Genomic DNA, 21,495 nt, shown 5'->3' with positions numbered 1-21,495 from the left:
TTGTTTTTCCATGTGGTCACGTGTCTACATACGTCACATCTTTGTAGTTGAGTGTGCAGCCATTTTGGGAAGGTTGTTCAACGACGAGCTTGTGCCATTATTAGCTGTTCGAAAGACTTCAAGAAACAAAACAAAAAAACGTTCGACGACACGCTGTGAAATATGGGCCCGCCAGGAGACACCCCACGCCACATGTCGACTGATAGAACGGAGGATTTCAGCTGGATTGTCGATTTATCTTGACATGGCATGCAGCAGGGCGAGTTGGAGGTTGTGACGACTGAAGAAAAGAAGAGAAGCACGAAAACAAGCGCAGCGAACACCTCGAAACTTCAGACGTGAAAAAAATATTTTTTTGTTTACTTTCGCTATACAACGGTCGTCGTTGGTTATTGATTCCCTGGCTGGTTTTGTCGACGAGATTGTTGACTAGACACGACTTGGGCGAATTGTATCTAAAATGCTGACAACAAGCAAAAACAGTTAGTCAATCAACCCTGCAAGTCTCTTGACTCTCACAGCACAGGCAGCCACATCGAACCAGGCGAAAAATGTAAACGCGTGGAAAGATGACTGTACGCTAGCTAGCCAACCACACATAGGCCTCAGTTACGCCAATCAGTTAAAAGATAAGATGTAGCTATTTAGTTGGTTCACTACTAGTTAGTGTTGAAGTGATTGCCTAGATTAGCTTGCTAGCTCATCTTAGCTAGTGTGCTAAAAATACGCCGTCATCATGACTATCGACAGTGGCAGCACCGCAGGCCGTGGGCCAAATGAATGGCAGTAAAAATCAAAGAAATGTCAAGTTACTTTTGTAGTAGTCTTCGATGTTACCCGGTGCCAATATCTCTTGGCATCTGCATTTACCTGCCATGTTTGTCTGTACCCCCAATCCGTCTGTAACACGTACATAACGCAGTCTCTACAGAGAAATAAACACAAAACGACAGCCATGGATGAGGGACTTTGAAATGACCCCAATAATAGAATATTTGTCTGCTTGCTAGTTTGTGTAGTCTTCAATTTCACTAGCAAGATATATTATCGGTATGGGTTTTGACAGTAGCAACCGTTTCTGTTGATGTCAGTAACATTTACCAAGAAAGAGTGCATCTAATTTGAGTTGCTCTTTAATTTAAATCTCAGTTGTAACCCCGTGCCGATGACTTGTTGAATAGAAGCTCATTTGGCTCTCATTGAAAAGTTATGTCTTAAACGTGAATTTCTGAGTAAGGAATAAGGAGATGTAGTCTTATCTTGGTAATATTTTCCCTCCTCCACATTGTCCTTTTACAAAAAGTAAAAATGACTTAGCTTCGTTTTTGATTTGTTGACCTTTTCAGTTGGTAGTTAATGGATATTTCAAAGAGCTAGTGTAGAATTGTTTGATGCATTGTTTCTGCAAAGGGTAGCTAGCTCCATCTCTATCAAAGATATTTAGACAAAAGTAGAGAGTATAGTCAAATATTCTGTACACGAGAAGACACTACTATCAAAATCTAACCATGGGGGACCCAACTTCACGAAGAAATCAAACAAGGAATCGACTTCGAGCTCAGCTTCGGAAGAAAAGGGAATCTTTGGCTGATCAGTTTGACTTCAAGATTTATATAGCCTTTGTATTCAAAGAAAAGGTTTGTCCACATAATGGAAGAATACAGATGACACAATCTTAAACGTCCCACACATCACAAATGTTTCTGCAGTGTTTCCTGAGGACACATTTTGATGTCATATCCAAATGTCCCTCATGACATGACCCAGTCAAAATGATGACTTGAATATTTGTCTGTGTTTTTTTTCCCCCCTTGCAGAAAAAGAAGTCTGCACTTTTTGAGGTAGCTGAAGTGGTGCCAGTGATGACCAACAACTATGAAGAAAACATCCTCCGAGGTGTGCGGGATTCCAGCTACTCTCTTGAGAGTTCCATTGAACTCCTGCAAAAAGATGTTGTGCAGTTGCACGCCCCCCGATACCAGTCAATGCGCAGGGTAAGTCAGTAAACCGTTTGGGGAGGCAGAGTTTGCAGAAGATGTTATCCTATGTGTTTTTAAACATTGTTTTTTTCTCCCAGGATGTGATAGGTTGCACACAGGAGATGGACTTCATCCTTTGGCCGCGCAACGATATCGAGAAGATTGTCTGTCTGCTGTTCTCCAGATGGAAGGGGGCTGATGACGAACCCTTTAGGCCTGTTCAGGTTAGAACATGGCACCTTGTCACATTACTCGGGGTGTAAATGATTGAACCCTGCTGTAGTTTTGATTGTGCAATATAAATGATGTTACATCTTCCTCCTTGCATTTGTGTATCTGGATGTAACATATTAGACTTCTTAGCTTATGATTCAAACCTCTGATTTACAGGCCAAGTTTGAATTTCATCATGGAGACTATGAGAAGCAGTTCTTGCACGCTGTGGGCCGTAAGGACAAGGCTGGAATGGTCATGAACAACCCAACTCAGTCTGTATTTCTCTTTATGGATAGACAGCACTTACAGGTTAGTCCGTCCACTGAAAATATATAGTTATGGATGTGAAAAGTTGTCAGAGGTTGCACTGTCACCTGCTTAAGCTTGATAAGTAACCATATCTGAGATCTAAAAACAACAAAGCTTAATCTTCAGCCTGATTTGAACCAACATCTTCTGTCTGTCTGTCTTGCAGACTCCTAAAACCAAGGCCACAGTTTTCAAGTTGTGCAGCCTTTGCCTGTACTTGCCCCAGGACCAGCTGACCTGCTGGGGTGTGGGAGACATCGAGGATCACCTCCGCCCATACATGCCTGATTAAGGCTTCCTTCTCCACCCAGCCACATAGGGAAAACCCCTTCCCCACCCTCCTACCTAAGCCTACCGAAGCAAGTCGATCTATTCATCTCCACCGGCTTCCATTTAATAGCATTGAACTTGTGCTTGGATCTCTCCTTTTTTGTTCGTTTTTCCCTCCCTGACCTGAAGCTGATTCAGTTCCCATCCTTTTTTTGCTCTCACCCCCAACGTTCCTCCTCTTCTTTCTACCATTTTTGGATTGGTTCCCCCCTTTTTGTTCCTTTTCTCCCTCTTCATTCCCTCCTACTTGCTCATCCGTTTTTGTTTATTTGAACCTGCACGAACATTGATTTTGAGTGGTTGGTTGTTCTCTTGGAGCCGCACTGTCAACGGCACCGGTCATTGAAGGAACTCTTTATGTTGCATCAAAACAGGAACAAACAATACACAGGTCTTCACGGTGGTCCTCAGATGGACATGTTTGATATCCTTGTTGTCATAAGAAAGGATTGTTAAAGCTTGTTTGTAATGTCAAGGGGGTTAAAAGATACAAGGGGGATTTCTAGAACAACTTTACACAATCTTTTGACAAAGGACAGGTGCGAATAGGTGTTAAAACTCCTGTATAAGCAAAGATAAGATGAACAATATTTGTCAAAAAAAAAATCATTTGGTGTAGGTATTGCTTCTTTCTTCTCCTTACAAACCGCCTTAGGTTTTTTTGCTGGACTTTTTTTTAAATTGTTGGGTGTCATTTGCTTTCCTCTGAAACACGCTAGGCAGACCTTTGCTAAAATCTCAGAGTGACTTGAAAGGTGTGATTTAAACAAAGTTGAGACATGTTGGTTAGATGCTGAAGGTTATTGTCACCATGCAAGCTGTTCATGCACTATTCATTCAAGCTACTGAAATCTGATGTTTTATGTTTTGTTTTATTTGGGGTGTGGGTTGGTGGGAAATTGAAATGGTGACAGACTAATGTTTAAACTTAACATACCTAACAAAAAGTTGTTGAAAAGTAACTGATTTATGTTTAATTTGACAGACTAAAAATAGGATAATTTGCTGCCATGCTCATCAAGTTAAAATTGGGTTTTGCAAGCTCGCTTTTCAAGGAATATGAAGCGCATAATGCATATAATTTTGCTCCTTGTTGATTCAATGTGTTCAGTTGAAAGGGTTTAAGGCGGGTCACTTTTCTTCTGGGTTTATTCTGTTAATGATTCTCAAATCAATACTGCTGAACATATCCCAATACAGTGCAAATTTTGAAAGCAGATCCCTTGTCCTTTGTTTTATTGCATGTACATGAACCAGAGCCATTGATAGTTTGGTCAGGCTTGACTGTGGGTGCCATGTAGCCGGTAGAAACCTTAGAAACTACAAATATGTAACTATGTCCTCAATAACAATGCACATCGGTAGAGAATCACAAGTCATTAAGCAACAGCTATGGAGTTATGGCTTCCACTGAAAACTATTTGCCACACAGTGAATCAGTGGTTCTGCACAAAAATATTTACAATCATCTTTACAGGCATTAGTTTACATCTTCATTCAATAGATATTCCTGTTTTGACAGTACTATGACATGATATTGTGATTTACAGACAGGCACAGAGTGAGGGCCGTTTAGCTGCTGCCAAGGTGCTTTGTGTGCCTTCCTTGTGCAATGACTTTCCCTGTGGCCTTGCTGGTGAGGTCTACGGTAGCAAACGCCAAGGTCCGTCCTTGCTTCAGAACCTGGGCAGTGATCAGTACGTCCTCTCCGATCTTGGCAGCATTCATGTACCTGTGAGAGAAGCAGAATTTTCCAGTCATAGTTAATGAGGTTACTGTTCAATCTGACTGGATTAAGACACTGAGGCTCAAGGTCACACACACAGACATGCATACATATCCTCAGGGTTCCCATGGTCATGAAAATCCTGCAAAACTTCTGGAATTTGAAAATTTCCAGGACAGGACACTGACTATTTTCTGTAGCTAATTCACTCTTGTAACCTTTTTAAACACAGCCACTGACAAATCTGCAAAGATGAAATATATATAAAAAAATGATTTGTAGGGTTGGTGCAATATGGTAGATTTGGAAAACAACATAATGTCTCTGTAATATGTCAAATATGCACCAAATTTCTTTAAAATGTTGCTGTTTGAATTTTACTGTAATTTTACCATGCTAAGTTATTTTTGCCCTACATGGTTGGGTAGACAGAGATCACTACTAAAGCTTGCACCCATATGAATAATAGGCAAGCTCGATGTAATCAGGGCATGTTTGGAGTTGACTGTTGAATATATCACTCACGTTATGTTCATGTCGACACTGACCCCCGGCGCTCCCCGCTCACTGTACATGATGGCCGTGGTGGAGATGACATCGACCAGCGTCGCTGTCAGCCCGCCGTGCAGCGTCCCTCCTCGGTTGGTGTGCTCCTCCTCCACCGTCAGCTCACACACCACCTTACCTGGGCTGGCCGACACGATGTCCACCTGGGGAAAACACACATTAAACACCGTTATTAAGCATTACTTCAATATATGGCGACTGACAGTGCGAAACACGGTTTTAGCTATATAGTGTTTAAATGCACTCAAACGAGTGCAACACTGGATGTGCTTTCAGGCACAATACGAGTGTCAAAAAATTGTCAAAAAGGTCGCAGGATGAGTAGCTTTACCTTGCTCAAGACTCTGTCGAACCCCGGACTGTCCACCATTGCTCTCATTATTTGTTTTAACGAATTTAAAGACAGCGATACCATGTTTAATGCTAAATGCGGTCAATGTCAAACTTGTGCGAGTTGTGTTTACTTCTCAGCGGAAATTGTTGCGTTTCCTAAACCGTCCGGACACAACTTACGGTGGATAACGTTAACCGTGGCAGATAGGTATCTGTAAACTTGATTCAGACTAAATTGTGGCTTAAAGTTAACAGTGACACCGTAATGAAAATATGCGATAGCGTTAAGTAGTAATTGCATATTTATTAGCAGTGTAGTCGATTTTGCCGATGTAAAACTTTAGTTTTAGTGGTGAATCCACCCGGAAGATTTTATCGGGTACACCTGGAGCTGCACTTCGAGATAACTTAGCAAACTAGACAAGATGAGCACTCCGTCTGAATCCGACAAACAGTCCGTATCTAATCTGGAAGAAACAAGAGCTCGCCTTTGCGACGAGTTTGCCACAGTGACAGGCAGTGATAGCGCTGTGGCTCAATGCTACCTGGCTGAAAATGAATGGGAAATGGAGGTACACCAACTTATGCTGCTCCAATGTTAGTTACTGTTGTAGCTAGAGACAGTCTCATACTACTGGTGGTGCTGCTATGCTCTAAGCATATAATTTCCTTAGCCACAGTATGAGAGGTTCAGGTGCTAAGTAACTGCTAACAGTTTGCCACAGTAGCCTTTACTATAAGGCTTATGTGTGCTACTAGCTACTCCTCACTGCTTGCTCCACGATAAACGCAGCAATACCCAAACAAATTAAATGTCCTAGCTTTGCCACTGCTTGTTTTTCAGAGAGCTTTGAACTCATTCTTCGAGGCTGACATGGAGAGAGTATTTGAAGTAGAAGATTCACCAGAGAGAGAAACCAGCCCGAAACCCAAGAGGAAGAAGGTTGAGGCAGCTGCTCCAGGGGACTGGTAAGTCGACTGTCATCCCCTTGTGTCTGTGCCATGGTCCAAGTTTATGTTATTGCGCTATGTGATTCAGCCATGGTTACTGCCAACAATAACCAATTCTGAATTAATTACTGTCTCTGAAACCTCTCCAGCATAGACTTGACCCAGGACAGTCCCGCCTCCTCCAGTAAAAGCAACACAGCCGAAACCAAACAAAAACCCTCAGAGGAAGAAGATGGTAAACTGTCACTGATCACCTGGAACGTGGATGGACTTGACACAGACAACCTGGGAGAGCGTGCCAGAGGCTTATGCTCCTATTTAGTCTTGTAAGACTGTGTTTCTATGCTGTTACTCTTAGTTGGCATCACATGGTGCTATATGTTGTTATGTTGTTATGTTGCTAATTGTTCTGGTTAAAGAAATTGTGGGGCGTTTCAACCCTTTTTTGTGAGAATGGGTAGTCCACTCTGCTACAGGGATACAGAGATACAGGGGGTCAAATCTTCTGGACAGTCTCCCTAATCACTCCATCAAGAGAGAAGGCTGAATGGGAGACAGTATTTGAACAGTGCCATCTCCTTTCCATGTAGATATACTCCTGATGTGGTGTTTCTACAGGAGCTCATCCCGCCCTACGTCCAGTACTTGAAGAAACGGGCAGTCAGCTACACGCTCATTGAAGGTACATTAGAAGAAGTGATGTAGGTGAAGAATAACAGTCTCCATTTTCACTGAACGTTTTGTGTTTTGTAAAATTCATTTCCAATTTGCAATCAGTGCATTCTCCTGTGACATGTCATCCTTCTTTCTGGTGGTCTTTGTTTTGACCCACGACATGACCGGGACCCTTCTCAAGGCTCAAGATATTTATTTACAGTTCAGCTGTAAGATCAGTACACAAAGAGTAAGACAGGGCAATGTCAATTTCTCCATATAACTAGGACAGGATACCATCTAATCCAATGGGCAACACACACGGCATACAGTACACACTCACTTGTACCAAATACAAAAAACAGAGTGGGCTTTGTTCTCACAGCTATTATATATGGAACCAACTGTTTGACTCCATATATACTGTATATCCTGTTTTCTTGACTGATCAGGTGGTGAGGATGGTTACTTCACTGGGATGATGCTGAAGAAGTCGCGAGTCAAACTGCTGAAGAGTGAGATAGTCACTTACCCTACCACTCAGATGATGAGGAATCTGCTCGTTGCTCAGGTTGGCTCACAGTCATGACACATAACATATCAATATGCCGTCCAAATCATCCACGCCATGACATTAAATTCAGTTCACCTGAATCCAGTGCATTGTGTCCTTCTCTTTGAAAATCAGGTGAATTTCAAAGGCCAGAATGTCTGTTTGATGACGTCCCACTTCGAGAGCTGTAAGGGTCATGGGGAAGAGCGGATGAAGCAGCTGCGTCTGGTGATGCAGAGGATGAGAGAGGCACCTGATGACATCACTGTCCTGTTTGGGGGGGACACCAACCTGAGAGACACTGAGGTTAGCCGTTTGTCTTTCCACCCTACTGTTTAGGTTAACTGGCATAATAAAACTATTGCTATTGAGTTCAGTCCCATTCCCCTTGAGCTCTGGGCAAATTATTCATTCATTTCTTGTACCTGCGTATACATTCTCAGGTTCACGGGGGGCTGGAGCCTATCCAGGCATGCATTGGGAGGCAGGGAAACACTAGATGGGTCGCCAGTCCATCACAAAGCTAACAAAGATAGACAGACAATCACTCACACTCACATTGACACCTATGGGCAATTTAGAATCTCTGATCCACTTGACTTGCATGTCTTTGGACTGTGGGAGGAGGAAACACACGCAAACACAGCGAAACCATGCAAACTCCACAACGCTTATTGGCCTAATGGCGCCGCTATAATTAAAGGACAAAATGTTAAACTCAAGCGCAGTATCTCAGACACCACTGGTCCAATTTTGATGAAATGGAGGGACGATTCATTTTGGCACTGTGTTTTGGCGTTTAAAAAAATACACTAATTGGCCTGATGGAAGAACTATAATTAAAGGTCAAAACTTCTAATTGGGTAACATAATTTTAAATGATTAGCCCAAACAATGATTGCATCATGCATGGGGGAACATGTTTATTGTTGTTTTTAGTTATTAAACGCTGCCCAAATATTAATTCACAGCTCACCTCTTTGTTAATACCATTGGCTCCATCCCAGGTGGCCAAGGTGGGTCTGCCCAGCAGCGTCTGTGACGTGTGGGAGCGTCTGGGAAAGCAGGAACACTGCCGCTACACATGGGACACCAAGGCCAACAACAACAAGACCGTTCCCTACATCAGTCGGTGCCGCTTCGACCGGGTCTACTTCCGCCCGGCTGCCAGGGAGGGGGTCCCGCGCCTGGCCCCGGACCACATGGCCTTGGTGGGGCTGGAGAAGCTGGACTGCGGCCGCTACACTAGTGATCACTGGGGAATCTACTGTAGCTTCTCTGCTGGGTAGAGAGGCACAGATCAACCTGAAACCTACTGGTCAAAGTCAGCTGAACTGCAAGGGGATGGAATTTTGAGTTTAATTTTATGAAGGCTGACAAAACGTTTGGAGAAAAAAAAAAAAAAAATGAAAAAACATTGTGATTAGCTGACTTTGAAAGAATACTGAAAGAGGTGGGTTTTGGGCAGGTTCAGGTTAAGTAAGGCAGGTTTGGGTCAAAAATATCCAACCAGCATATTACTGATGTGCTGTCAGTGCCTGCCAGAAGCTTTGACTGCTTTACTATCTACGATCACTGTTAAAATATTCTCCTTGCATTGTGTGATGCATTGCATTTTATCTTGATTGTTTAAAGTGGCATTCTGTGTATGTTTCAATAAATAGTCTGATTTGAATATGTCTCCAAAATGTAAATTCTCAAAGGCAACAGTGTTAAAAATATAGGCTCCCATTGCATAGAGACTGACAGTATGTCCATTCCTGTTTGTGCCTGGAGAGATGTATTCCCTGTCCAAAGGGGAAGGTTTGTGTTTTATGATATGCCCTTAATGTTCTAGTGCTGGGTTCAGACTACAGTGTCTAAACACTTTCTTTGTGAAAGCTTATGCTTAAGCTTAACCTCTGGCATCATCTGAGGCTGGTTGGCTGTCATTTATATGTCATGATTTGATTTGTTTTAGGCTGTAATGTGTCTCTGGATGGAATCTCTTTCTGTCCAAGGGTTTAGTTTTGTTTTTGCTGCATTTAAAAAGTCCTGAATAAAATGTAGACAGAATCAAGTTTCAATGTTTTTAGTGTTCTGGAATTGATATTACAATCATTTCAAAATAGAGTCAGCTGTAGTGGGAGGCTTGTATCACATTGCAAGAATGAATGTGGGCTGTGGCAACAACTATACTGTACTATACTGTATGGAAACCTCAGACAGTGTTGAAAAGGACAACACTGTCCCAGTGAAGTGTAATGTAGTATTGACACCTGACCACTAGAGAGCATTACAGAGTTGGAAGTTCCACTGTAAAAAGTGATTGACATTATGTGACCTTCCTGGATATTTGAAATGACATTAAATAGATAAAGAATAAAATAAAAAAATATATATTAAGGATAAGCATTCGTGGGACTGAATGTTGTGTCGTAATCTCAGAGAATAATCCACATGCAAGGAAACTGTAGAGCCTCAAACCTCCCGTCTGTCAAAAACACTTCAACGAGTCATTGCTTCCCAACTCAAAACCTACCTGACCTCCAATCATCTCTATGAACTATTTCAATCCGGATTCAGATCACAACACAGCACAGAATCAGCCCTTCTCAAAGTCACCAAGGACCTCCCCCTCCTCTCCTCAGATGCCGACTCCCTCAACATTCTCATCCTCCTCGACCTCAGTGTTGCATTCAACACCATCAACCATGCCATCCTCCTCACCCGCTGGGAGTTCTCCCTCAACATCACCTGCACTGCCCTCTCCTGGTTCAATCATACCTCTCTGACGGACACCAGTTCATTAAATTTAAAATCTGCCAATTCATCACAGCCCCTGTCTCCCAGGGTGTGCCCCAAGGTTCGGTGCTTGACCCCCTCCTCTTCATCCTCTACATGCTTCACCTTGGTCACATCACCTGCCGCCATGGCCTCCGTGTCCACTGCTACGCTGACGACACCCAACTCTACATCTCCACTGAATCCATCACTGCTGCCACCCACTCCACCCTCTCCAACTGTCTCATGGAAATAAAATCCTGGATGCAAACAAATTTTCTCAAACTGAACTGTGACAAATCGTAAATGTCATCATCTGCCCCAAATCTCTCACCAAAGCCACCTGCGACTTCTACATCAGCATCATGTTTTCACATCGTCACTCATTCATAATCTTGGTGCCATTTTCGATCCTATCCTCTCATTTGAACCCCATGTCAAGTGCATAACTAAAACAGCCTTCTTTCATCTAAAAAACCATCCTTCTTATTCTTAGCCGCTCATTCATGCATTCATCACCTCAAGACTTGACTACTGCAGTAGCATTCTTTATAATAATAATAATAATAATAATATAAATAATAATAATACTTTATTTATATACCACTTTTCAAAACAAAAGTTACAAAGTGCTTCACAAAGTAGCTCATTCTCCAAAATCCTCAATAAATTACAATATATCCAGAACTCTGCCATTGCATGGCCCATGTTTCTATCTATTGACTGCTATTTTGTTACTGACCGCTACTGCTACTGCTTGTGGCATACAACTTTTTGTGCCTTGCTTTATGGACCTAACCCTTGTTTTTGTTTTTTATTTAGTTTTGCATATTTGGTTTTAGTAGGCCTATACTTTTTTACTCGCTATGTATTTGTGCACTGCTTTCATATATGCTAATACTATTTCATGTAAAGTGTCTTTAAGTATCTTGAAAAGTGCTATACAAATAAAATGTATTATTATTGGTTGTTCTCTTGGAGCCGCACTGTCAACGGCACTGAAGTCATTGAAGGAACTCTTTATGTTCTAGAACAACTTTGCACAATCTTTTGACAAAGGACAAGTGCGAATTAAAACTCCTGTATAAACAAAGATAACAATGGATATGCAGGATTATGGATTTATTATGGCTTCCGCTGAAAACTGTATTTGCCAAACAATCAATCAGTGGTTTTGCACAAAAATATTGACAATCATCTTTACAGGCAGATGTTGGTTTACATCTTACCTAAAAATATGTTCCTGTTTTGATAGTACTGTGACAGTCAGACCGGTTTACCTGCTGCCAAGGTGCTTTGCGTGTCTTGTCAAGTTTTGCCCTCTATGGCACGATTGCCCATCCCTGATTTACATAATGCCATCCGTGTGACCAACATTGAATAACATGCAATATTGACTTTTATTGCAGCAGTATTTCCTGGTTTACCTACAGCCCTTCTCAACTCCTCCATCGAAAAAGGTAAGCCTGCATCAAGTACCTACTCTGAAAATATTAAATCCTCTCAAGAACATTTTGATATCTCTTGTATTCTGTCTCCCTAGTTTACTTTTCTCTGTTAAATTATCAGAGCTGACAAATGCTTGTGGTAGGCTGAGAAAATTAACGCGTTAATTTTTACGATTAATTTGAAATGTTTAACACGTAAAAAAATAAATAAATAAATAAACGTAACTATGACGTAGTATTGATTTTTATCCCCATTGCACAGCCGAGAGCAGTTTAACCCGCCACTGGCTGCTGCTGCTGTTACTGCTACTACAACTCAGCAAGTTGCTCAACCTGTGTCAAGGTTAGCCTGGCTAATAGTTAAGCCATAAATTATTTCTACCTTTGCCGATATGACAACATATAATCTGAACAATTTAACATATAACCATATAAAGTTATAAAATAGTATAAAGGCATAGAGATTACTGAAACCACCATTTCTTTAATTCATGGTGGTTTCAGTAATCCCATGGTAACTGAGGGCCTAAGTAATCTTAATGATTTAAGCAGAAATCTGTTTATTAAAAAGGGTACATTAAAACACATCCCATCCAGACAGGACAGGACACATTAAAACACATATATATTTATACACATATAAATATATATATTTTATGTATCTTTTGTCTTTTTACTATGCATTTATTTACCGCAATGAATTCATTAAATAAATCTCTAATAAACTCAGAAACATGAATAGCATGTCAAGCAGGTTGTCTGTGCCCTTTCCTCCGTGTTGTCCTTGCATATAGTCTCCACCATGGTTTGCTGTGCTGCATGGGGATGCTCCAATCACTCGGAGAAAGGAGTACGAATGTATGGTTTCCCCACTGATACGGAGAGGAGGAAAAAATGGTTGGCTCAAGTCAGCAGGAGCAATCTTACTATCACTAAAGATCACAACAACAAAAAAATATGCGAGGTAATAATATTCAAACACTTCATTTGCACTTTTTCACAAACAAAGACCATACCATTGGGAAGCTTAATGTTTGGTTTATTAAAAATAAGGAACAGGGAAAGGCTTGTAAAACCCAGGGAGTTGAGACTCAGGGTGCAGGGTGAGGGTGCTGTCTCATTGCAGGGAGTCTTCAGGCTCCATTGAATCCCCCTGTGGTTCTTGGGCTGAAAGAGAGAGTGAGAGAGGGAGAAAAAGACAGAGGAGAAAGGGTTAGACACACCTATATAGGCTTGGATGGGAAATTGCTTTTGGAGATGAGGTGTGGTCTTTGTTCCTCAACTTAAGTTATGGAACTTCATTAGTTGTGATCATCAACAGCTTTTGCTGCTGATGTTTAACAAAGTATGACAAGTGGCATCAGTTACTGATGTGATATTAATTTGTATAAAGTTGTCTCATGTTCTTGGTTGTCTTTTATATATGTAATGAGTGTATACATGTCCAGTAAGTATAAAGTGTTCCCTAATACTGTGCATTCAACCACTATGGGATGTGTACAACACTCAACCCATAAGTTACGTTTTTGTTTACTGTTTTGAAGTCTCAAATATGCACTCTAAATCCATATCAATAGCGATGTATCACAAAAATAGCTCTCTTCCTTATTATTGTGTAACGTTAACTTTATTATTAGCTCTTACTCCAAAATGGATATCCTCATTTCACCACCTCCACCCACCACTCTACAAACACATGCCCCAATGTTATATTTAACTAATATTTAACTCCCCCCACCCCGCAAAAAAATCACGTTTAGAAGTCTTTTTCTCTAATTCCACAACGTTGGATGAAATGACATTAAGAGAACGGAATTTATAATTAATAGGCTGTTCGTGGTTAACGTTATGTGTTGCTAACTTTATTCAGTATCCTAGCCTAATCTGTTATCTGTTAACGTTCCCTAAATCTACTAATTTAGAGGGGGATAATCCACTAACATGCTTTAATGCACATGTTAATTTGATACAGATGTGCTGATAATATACAATCTGATTCTTTAAACATTTTACCCTTTCAAAGTGCATCACAAACGGTCCATTCCGCTGCAACTCTACTGCGCTGCTAGTATTAGCCGCTAACTTCCGGGAACTATTGAGAGGCTCCGCGATCCGCCACTGCTGTAAAAAAATGGTCCATTGGAGAGAACGGAGATGACGCAACTCTCTCTCTACATGGCTCTGATCAAAACGTATGAAAGGCCCGCCTTCTGACCAATCAGCTCTCTGGAAACAGGGAGTCACCATTCCTACAGGATCCCGATAGGGACAAATATACAAATGAAAATCCCAATAAAAAACTGAAAACTGTTATTTTTGACTTAACAGACTGAATAAACGGCTTGTCTTTCAGACAGCTTTGAACTCATTGTTCGAGGCTGACATGGAAAGAGTACTTGATGTAAAAGAGTCGCCAGAGGGGGAGACCAGCCCAGGGGACTGGTAAGTCGACTGCTGTCCCCTTGTGTTTGTGCCATGGTCCAAGTTTGTTATTGTGCTATGCGATTCACCCATGGCTAATGCCAACAATAACCAATCCTGACTTAATTACTGTCTCTGAAACCTCTCCAGCATAGACTTGACCCAGGACAGTCCCGCCTCCTCCAGTAAAGGCAACACAGCCGAAACCAAACAAAAACCCTCAGAGAAAGAAGACAGTAAACTGTCACTGATCACCTGGAACGTGGATGGACTTGACATAGAAGACCTGCCAGAGCGTGCAAGAGGCTTATGGTCCTACTTAGACTCATAAGACTGTGTTTCTACACTTTTACTGTTAGTTGGCATCACATGGTGCTATATGTCAGCTCAAGCTAATCAGTAATTGTTCTGGTTAAAGAAAATTGTGAGCTATTTCAACCCTTTTTTGTTTAAAAGAGAATGGGTAGTCCACTCTTCTACAGGGCTACAGAGATACACAGGGTCAAATCTTCTGGACAGTCTCCCTATTCACTGTGCCATCCCGCTACTCCAGAAAGAAAGAAGGCTGAAAGGGAGACACTATCTGAACAGTACAATCTCTTTTCCATGTAGATATACTCCTGACGTGGTGTTTCTACAGGAGCTCATCCCGCCCTACGTCAAATTCTTGAAGAAATGGGCAGTCAGCTACACGCTCATTGAAGGTACGTTAGAGGAAGTGATGTAGGTGAAGAATAACAGTCTCCACCTGACTGACATGACCCTTCTCAAGGTTGAAGATATTTATTTACAGTTCAGTAAGCAGAGCTGTAAGAACAGTACACAAAGAGTAAGACAGGGCAATGTCCATGTCCCAAAATAACTAGGATAGGATACAATCTAATGGGCAATACACACACAATATACAGTACACACTCACTTGTACTAAATACAAAAAACAGAGTGGGCCTTGTTCTCACAGCTATGATTATGTACGGAGTCAACTAGATATAGTGTTCAGTTATGATTTCTTGTGCAGTTTGAACAACTCTCTTTTCTGTGCAACTCCCCACCCTCAACTGTTTTCTCATACCATACTGATTAGGTGGTGACAAGGGTTACTTCACTGGGATGATGCTGAAGAAGTCGCGAGTCAACCTGCTGCAGAGTGAGATAGTCACTTACCCTACCACTCAGATGATGAGGAATCTGCTTGTTGCTCAGGTTGGCTCACAGTCATGACACATGAATGTGCTGTCAAAAATCATCCATGTCATGACCTTGTGTAAATTGTGTGTGTGTGTGTGTGTGTGTGTGTGTGTGTGTGTGTGTGTGTGTGTGTGTGTGTATGTGCACAGTCTTTTTTGGGGGATAGTCTGTTGATCTTCCAAAGGCAAAATTCTCCTTTTGTTTGCCCTCCTCCCCCCATACAGGGAGGTCAAAGTACAACAGAGGACAACAAGAATGATTTCTATCAAAAACATTTGAACCCGGGCCTTCCGGTTAAATGGCAGCGGTCTAATCACTATGCCACCCCGCTGCCCACCCTACCTCTCTCTTGTATTCACCTCTTGAGTTCATTAAATTCCATTCACTTGAGTCTATGTATGCATTTTCCTCTTTGAAAATCAGGTAAATTTCAAAGGCCAGAATCTCTGTCTGATGACGTCCCACTTTGAGAGCTGTAAGAGCAGTGCAGAAGAGCGGATGAAGCAGCTGCAACTGGTGATGCAGAGGATGACAGAGGCACCTGATGACATCACTGCCGTGTTTGGGGGGGACACCAACCTGAGAGACACTGAGGTTAGCCGTTTGTCTTGTTTCCAATGAGATCTATAGCAGAATACAGTTGCTTTCTATGTCTCCTCTTAGGTGTGATTGGAGGTTTTTTGTGATACTCTATTGATCAAAAGGGAGATTCTTTATTTGTTTGCCCCTCTCCAAAGGGAGGTCAGAGTCCAGGGTCAGCCACAGACCAGCTGGTCACCTGGAGCTGGTAGGGACTCTGTGTCTTGCTCAAGGACACTTCAGCAGGGCAGATGTTTGCTGTCACGCAGGTTTGAACCCCAGCTTTCCATTTGAAGGAGTGTCCATACTATGCCACCCTGCTGTTTAGGTTAACTGGCATGATAAAAGTATTACTAATGAGCTCTGGGCACGACAATTGTAATTCATTTCTTTTACCTGTGTATACCCTCTCAGGATCAGAGGGGGCCGGAGCCTATCCCAGCATGCACTGGGAGGCAGGGAAACACTCTAGACAGGTTGCCCGTCCATTACAAACCCAACAAATCAGACAATCACTTACATTCACACCTATAAGCAATTTAGAGTCTTCAGTCCACCTGACTTGCATGCCTTTGGACTGTGGGAGGAGATAACACAGCAAAACCATGCAAACTCCACAGAGAAGGGGCCGGAACACTTATTGGCCTAATGGGGGCGCTATAATTAAAGGTCAAAATGTTAAACTCAAGCGCAGTATCTCAGACAACGCTGGTCCAATTTTGACAAAATGAAGGGATGCATTTTGGCACTGTGTTTTGCCTTTTAAAAAAATACACTAATTGGCCTGATGGAAGCAGTACAATTAAAGGTCAAAATTTCTAAATTGGATAACATTATTTTAAATGATTAGCCCAAACAATGACTGCATCATGCGTGGGAGAACATGTTTATTGTTGTTTTTAGTTATTAAACGCTGCCCAAATATTAATTCACAGCTCACCTCTTTGTTAATACCATTGGTTCCATCCCAGGTGGCCAAGGTGGGTCTGCCCAGCGGCGTCGGTGACGTGTGGGAGCGGCTGGGCAAGCGGGAGCACTGCTGCTACACATGGGACACCAAGTACAATGACAACAAGACTGTTTCCTACCGCGCTCAATGCCGCTTCGACCGGATCTACTTCCGCCCGGCTGCCAGGGAGGGGGTCCCGCGCCTGGCCCCTGACAACATGGCCTTGTTGGGGCTGGAGAAGCTGGACTGCGGCCGCTACACTAGTGATCACTGGGGAATCTACTGTACCTTCTCTGCTGAGTAGAGAGGCACAGATCAAGAAGGGGTAATTATTTGTTTATGTTTATGTTTCATTTTATGAGTGCTGACAAAATGTCTGGTAATAATGTAGAACTTGGGTAAAAAATATATATAATTTGTGATTAGCTGAGTTTTAAAGAATACTGAAAGAGATGGATTAAAATATTATCCTCACATTGTGTGATGCTTGGACATGCATTTGGTGGCTGTATGCTTAATAATTGGTCTGATTTGAATGTCTCCAAAATGTTAATTCTCAAAAGGAACAGTGTTAAAAATATAGGCTCCCATTGCATAGAGACTGACAGTATGTCCATTCCTGTTTGTGCCTGGAGAGATGTATTCCCTGTCCAAAGGGGGAGGTTTGTGTTTTACGATATGCCCTTAATGTTCTAGTGCTGGGTTCAGACCACAGTGTCTAAACACTTTCTCTGTGCTTATGCTTAAGCTTAAACTCTGGCCTCATCTGAGGCTGGTTGGCTTTCATTTATATGTCATGATTTGATTTGTTTTAGGCTGTAATGTGTCTCTGGATGGAATCTGTTTCTGTTCAAGGTTTTTTTTTTTCTGCACTTAAAGAGTCGTGAATAAAAAGTACAAAGCACCAATAAATATTAAAAATTTCAATGTTTTTTTTAGTGTTCTTCAGTTGATATTACAATCATTTCAATAGAGTGAGCTGTAGTGGGTGGCTTGTATCACATTACACAAATTAATGTGGGCTGTAGTAACAACTATACTGTACTACACTGTATGAAAACCTCAGACAGAAAAGGGAAACACTGTCCCAGTAAAGCGAAATGTAGTATCGGCACCTGACCACTAGAGAGCATTACAGAGTTGAAGTTCCACTGTAAAAAGTGATTGACATTTTGTGATTACAGTCCTGGATATTTGCAATAGATAAAGGATATACAGTACATGGCTTCATGAGACTTAAAAATATGACATTTTTTCTAATCTCAGAGAATATTCATTATGCATGGAAACTGTAGAATAGCTCACTGTAATTTGAGCTATTGCTATTCATAAATTATGACAGATAAATTATTTGAAGTCAATGAGAAAAGCAAACAGATTACCAGCAAATTCCTCATGTTTCAACACAAATAAGATCCCAAACATAATGTCAGGTTAAAGTTGTTAATGAATTTACAGGCGATTGAACCCATTGAATTTTTTTTTTACAACAATACTGAATTGCAGCATGTTATTAGAATAGCTGAATGAACAGTAAACAGTTTTTGGATGTAAATCATGCATTTTTAAATTGAAGGCCTGCTGTATTTTTATTCTCCTTCCCTTTTTTAGTGTCCCGTTTCCTGTCTCCCTAAATTTTAAGCAAGGGTGCTATTACTACATCAAACAGCCTGATACAGTATGTAACAGTTTAATAGCATCTATAATCTGGACTCTAATGTCCTGTGTGATGAGATCTGTAGTCTATAACGTGATGACTGTGTCGTCCTAGACCTCAGTTCCACCCCAAACCGAATCTAGCCTCCTCTTCACATTCCCTGCCAACACACTGTCAAGACGTCTCCCGCACCTCGCTCTGTGATGCACCCTTCAGAACTGAGAGAGCCTGTTTTGGTGTTTGCTCAGCGAGTAGACAGCACTGTTTTTACAACAGTTACTCAGACTAAAGAAGAGCTGACCTTAGGAGAGGACACAGATGTGACTGTTCCCTGGGAGCGCACGTCATCACAGCAGGCCTCCCTCCCTCGTTCGTCCCTGGTTCCTGCCCCTGATTCCTGATTAAACATTAACAAGGGTACATGAACTAAGTGGGCCCAGATCTATGAATTTTCATTAGTGCCCAGGCTAGGAACTATAGTGGGATGGGGGCCATATACCTTTTGAGTGAGCAGTCCTCTGAGGTGGTTTTACACAGGCCCAGATAATCTGATTTGAACTCTTGAAAATCCGATTCCATGTTGTTTCTTCTTGTTTAATTGGGCAAGAAAATTCTGATCCGAGCAGCAAGGAATTAAAAATCTGATCCTGTGGGAAAATCCTGTATTTGTATTTACCTGTATGAATCCAGCCTTTGTTCAGTCAGTCCACATAGGTGGTTTCACACCTGGGTTGGCTTCCAAACCACCTTGGCACTGAGATAATCTATTCTGAAAGGGGATACAATAGAAATAAGGTGATCTTAGCATCAACCCAATCCACGACTGGCATCACATGGAGTAAAATATCATGTGAGCAACTGTTGGGGAGACTAAATAGAGACAATGTTTGAATCCTTACCTCCGCTGAGGAGATATCACAATCTGCCAAGGAGAAGGCATTACCGCCACCCGCAACACCGCACAAGCTATTGGTGTTGATGAACAGCTCGGCACATTCAGGAATCTGGGTTAAACCGCTTCCCGTGTTTACAAATGGTCCTCCAGAGGTGCCCTACTTTGCTCTGCTTGCGTACTGAGCAGGATGGCCATGCAGTCACTCACTACAGTATCCAGAGAAAGAAGGTCTTACAGGGTACAGATGGAGGCAACAGCTGTCCGGGCGAAGAAAGTGGTCATGTGATTTATCCGTCTGCCTTCGAGCGAGAATCCTCTGCCAGAGGCCTATCAACTTTTCCCTCCTCCACAAATCCATAAACATCCACACCACAAGTTTCCCTCCGGATGGCTGGATGGATGTATTCCAAGATCTTCTCCCTCACTCCTTTTTTCCCCTTTTGAAATTTTACTTCGAGAAGTATTTTGAAGCACCAAGGTCCTTACAGATGTATTTTTGGAGCTTTCCTCCAAAAGCATAGCCTTCAGTGGGAGCTAGGGCTTTCATTTGAGGCCCGTCAGAATGAATGTTCTTGGTTTTGTGTGGACGTATCTATGGCTGATGGGGAGGCTGCGGGACGAAGTTTGTCCTTTAAGGCAGGGTTGGAGGATGATGGATCGGACACAAATCTGACCCAAGCCCGGAAGAGATCAGCGGGTTGTGTGAAGAGCAGCAGACAAATCTGTGCTGCAGCTCCTGGTAACAGATGGAGCAATAACATACAAGAGGAGTCTGCTCTGTTCGCGTTTGATTGATAGACTGTGGCTGGGCTCTTTCTGGGTTCCTGCATTGTTGTTGTATTTGGAGTCTGAGCAGATGGCTGTGGGGCACTTGTGTGTTTGTGTATGTGTGTGTGTGTGTGTGTGTGTGTGTGTGTGTGTGGTGGACAGTCAGGGTTGCATGGGCAGAGAGTTATTCACAAGCAGTGGCATGAGAGTCGATTTGAACCATGACTGTCAGACACCATCCACACACACATCCACACACACAGTCCACCCCTCTCCCCACCCAGCCCCCTGTACAGATAGCTTGTCACAGGCAAGGCAAGGGCAAGCGTAAGTGGTGGCAGCGCTGCTCCACTGCGGCGCTCTATATCACCACCGCCACATCCATCACTACTTCACTTCAAAATCGCTGTGACAAACTGCCCCAGAAGCCAGCATTATTTCTGGCCGTACAGTGCTGCTGCTTCTTGCTCCTCCGTATTTGGTATACCTCTGTTCTTGTGAGGACTGTCAGTTATCATGAGACTTCAGAGATAAGGGAAAACCTCCCAGCTGAGAACATTTTGCCTTTCAAAATGGCCATTTCATGGTACAAGGTTAGGGTTGGATCCTGGCAATATTTAGGGAATTAGGGGTGATGGTTAGGATTCACAATAGGATCGGGGGGCGAGTTTAAGGAAAAAGGGTTTGGGGAAAAGGGAATTTGATTGTGTTGCTCCCACACAAATATTTGGACAAAAAAAAAAAATGTGTAAACCATGTGTGTGTGATGACTCAGCTACGTTTGCGATAACTGGGCTTTACAGCCCATTTCTCTGGAAGCATCTGGTCAAAAGTCAAAAGAGTTTCTCATTGATAAAAGCCACCTTACGCTGCTCTTTCCATGTTGAAATAATGTGGCTGCCAAAAAGTTTAGTGAACGAGGGGAAAGTAAGCAAGGGATTTCACACAGAATTACATAATGTCTCTTGAACTGCAAATCATTAACTGAGGAGTAGAGAGGAGTGGTCTAGATATAACACAGCTTCTACAATCAGATCAGGTTCAATGGTAGCATTCTATTTAGCTGGCATTTAACTTGAAACTGTGGTAATAATGTGTGTTTGAAATACAGTTAATAAATGTAAACCTCTGAGTTTTTAATAACGGTGAGTTAGACATCTCCATTCCAAAACAACAAAATCAGAACCAAGATTTCTTAAGAAAGTCTGA

General features: G+C 42.2%; 4 protein-coding genes across 4 annotated transcripts; 3 read left to right on the top strand and 1 right to left on the bottom strand.

Annotated features, from left to right (window-relative positions):
* The first annotated feature begins 64 nt into the window (after positions 1–64).
* On the top strand, positions 65–4,040 carry c19h6orf62 (chromosome 19 C6orf62 homolog). Its single transcript, XM_071901559.2, has 5 exons — positions 65–1,637; positions 1,818–1,994; positions 2,078–2,203; positions 2,370–2,504; positions 2,671–4,040. The coding sequence occupies exons 1-5, from the start codon at positions 1,509–1,511 to the stop codon at positions 2,794–2,796; spliced, it is 693 nt and encodes a 230-aa protein (XP_071757660.1). The 5' UTR covers positions 65–1,508; the 3' UTR covers positions 2,797–4,040.
* On the bottom strand, positions 3,968–5,597 carry acot13 (acyl-CoA thioesterase 13). The gene is made up of 3 exons (XM_071901560.2): positions 5,459–5,597; positions 5,086–5,270; positions 3,968–4,566 (listed from the first exon to the last, which is right to left on the bottom strand). Exons 1-3 carry the CDS (start codon positions 5,540–5,542, stop codon positions 4,407–4,409), a joined length of 429 nt encoding a protein of 142 aa, XP_071757661.1. The 5' UTR covers positions 5,543–5,597; the 3' UTR covers positions 3,968–4,406.
* Positions 5,598–5,848: 251 nt separating this feature from the next.
* Positions 5,849–9,890, top strand: LOC139913500 (tyrosyl-DNA phosphodiesterase 2). The gene is made up of 7 exons (XM_071901526.2): positions 5,849–6,032; positions 6,305–6,429; positions 6,561–6,737; positions 7,002–7,093; positions 7,518–7,636; positions 7,754–7,924; positions 8,626–9,890. The coding sequence occupies exons 1-7, from the start codon at positions 5,886–5,888 to the stop codon at positions 8,905–8,907; spliced, it is 1,113 nt and encodes a 370-aa protein (XP_071757627.1). The 5' UTR covers positions 5,849–5,885; the 3' UTR covers positions 8,908–9,890.
* Positions 9,891–11,769: 1,879 nt separating this feature from the next.
* Positions 11,770–17,897, top strand: LOC139913513 (tyrosyl-DNA phosphodiesterase 2-like). The gene is made up of 9 exons (XM_078290152.1): positions 11,770–11,841; positions 12,092–12,172; positions 12,624–12,793; positions 14,183–14,271; positions 14,401–14,580; positions 14,866–14,954; positions 15,335–15,453; positions 15,862–16,032; positions 16,989–17,897. The coding sequence occupies exons 3-9, from the start codon at positions 12,632–12,634 to the stop codon at positions 17,268–17,270; spliced, it is 1,092 nt and encodes a 363-aa protein (XP_078146278.1). The 5' UTR covers positions 11,770–11,841; positions 12,092–12,172; positions 12,624–12,631; the 3' UTR covers positions 17,271–17,897.
* The last annotated feature ends 3,598 nt before the right edge of the window (positions 17,898–21,495 follow it).

This window comes from Centroberyx gerrardi, chromosome 19, assembly GCF_048128805.1.
Source record: "Centroberyx gerrardi isolate f3 chromosome 19, fCenGer3.hap1.cur.20231027, whole genome shotgun sequence".
Taxonomy (NCBI): domain Eukaryota; kingdom Metazoa; phylum Chordata; class Actinopteri; order Beryciformes; family Berycidae; genus Centroberyx; species Centroberyx gerrardi.
The sequence above is the reverse complement of the archived record's forward strand: the minus strand, read 5'-3'. Positions and strand labels throughout refer to the sequence as shown.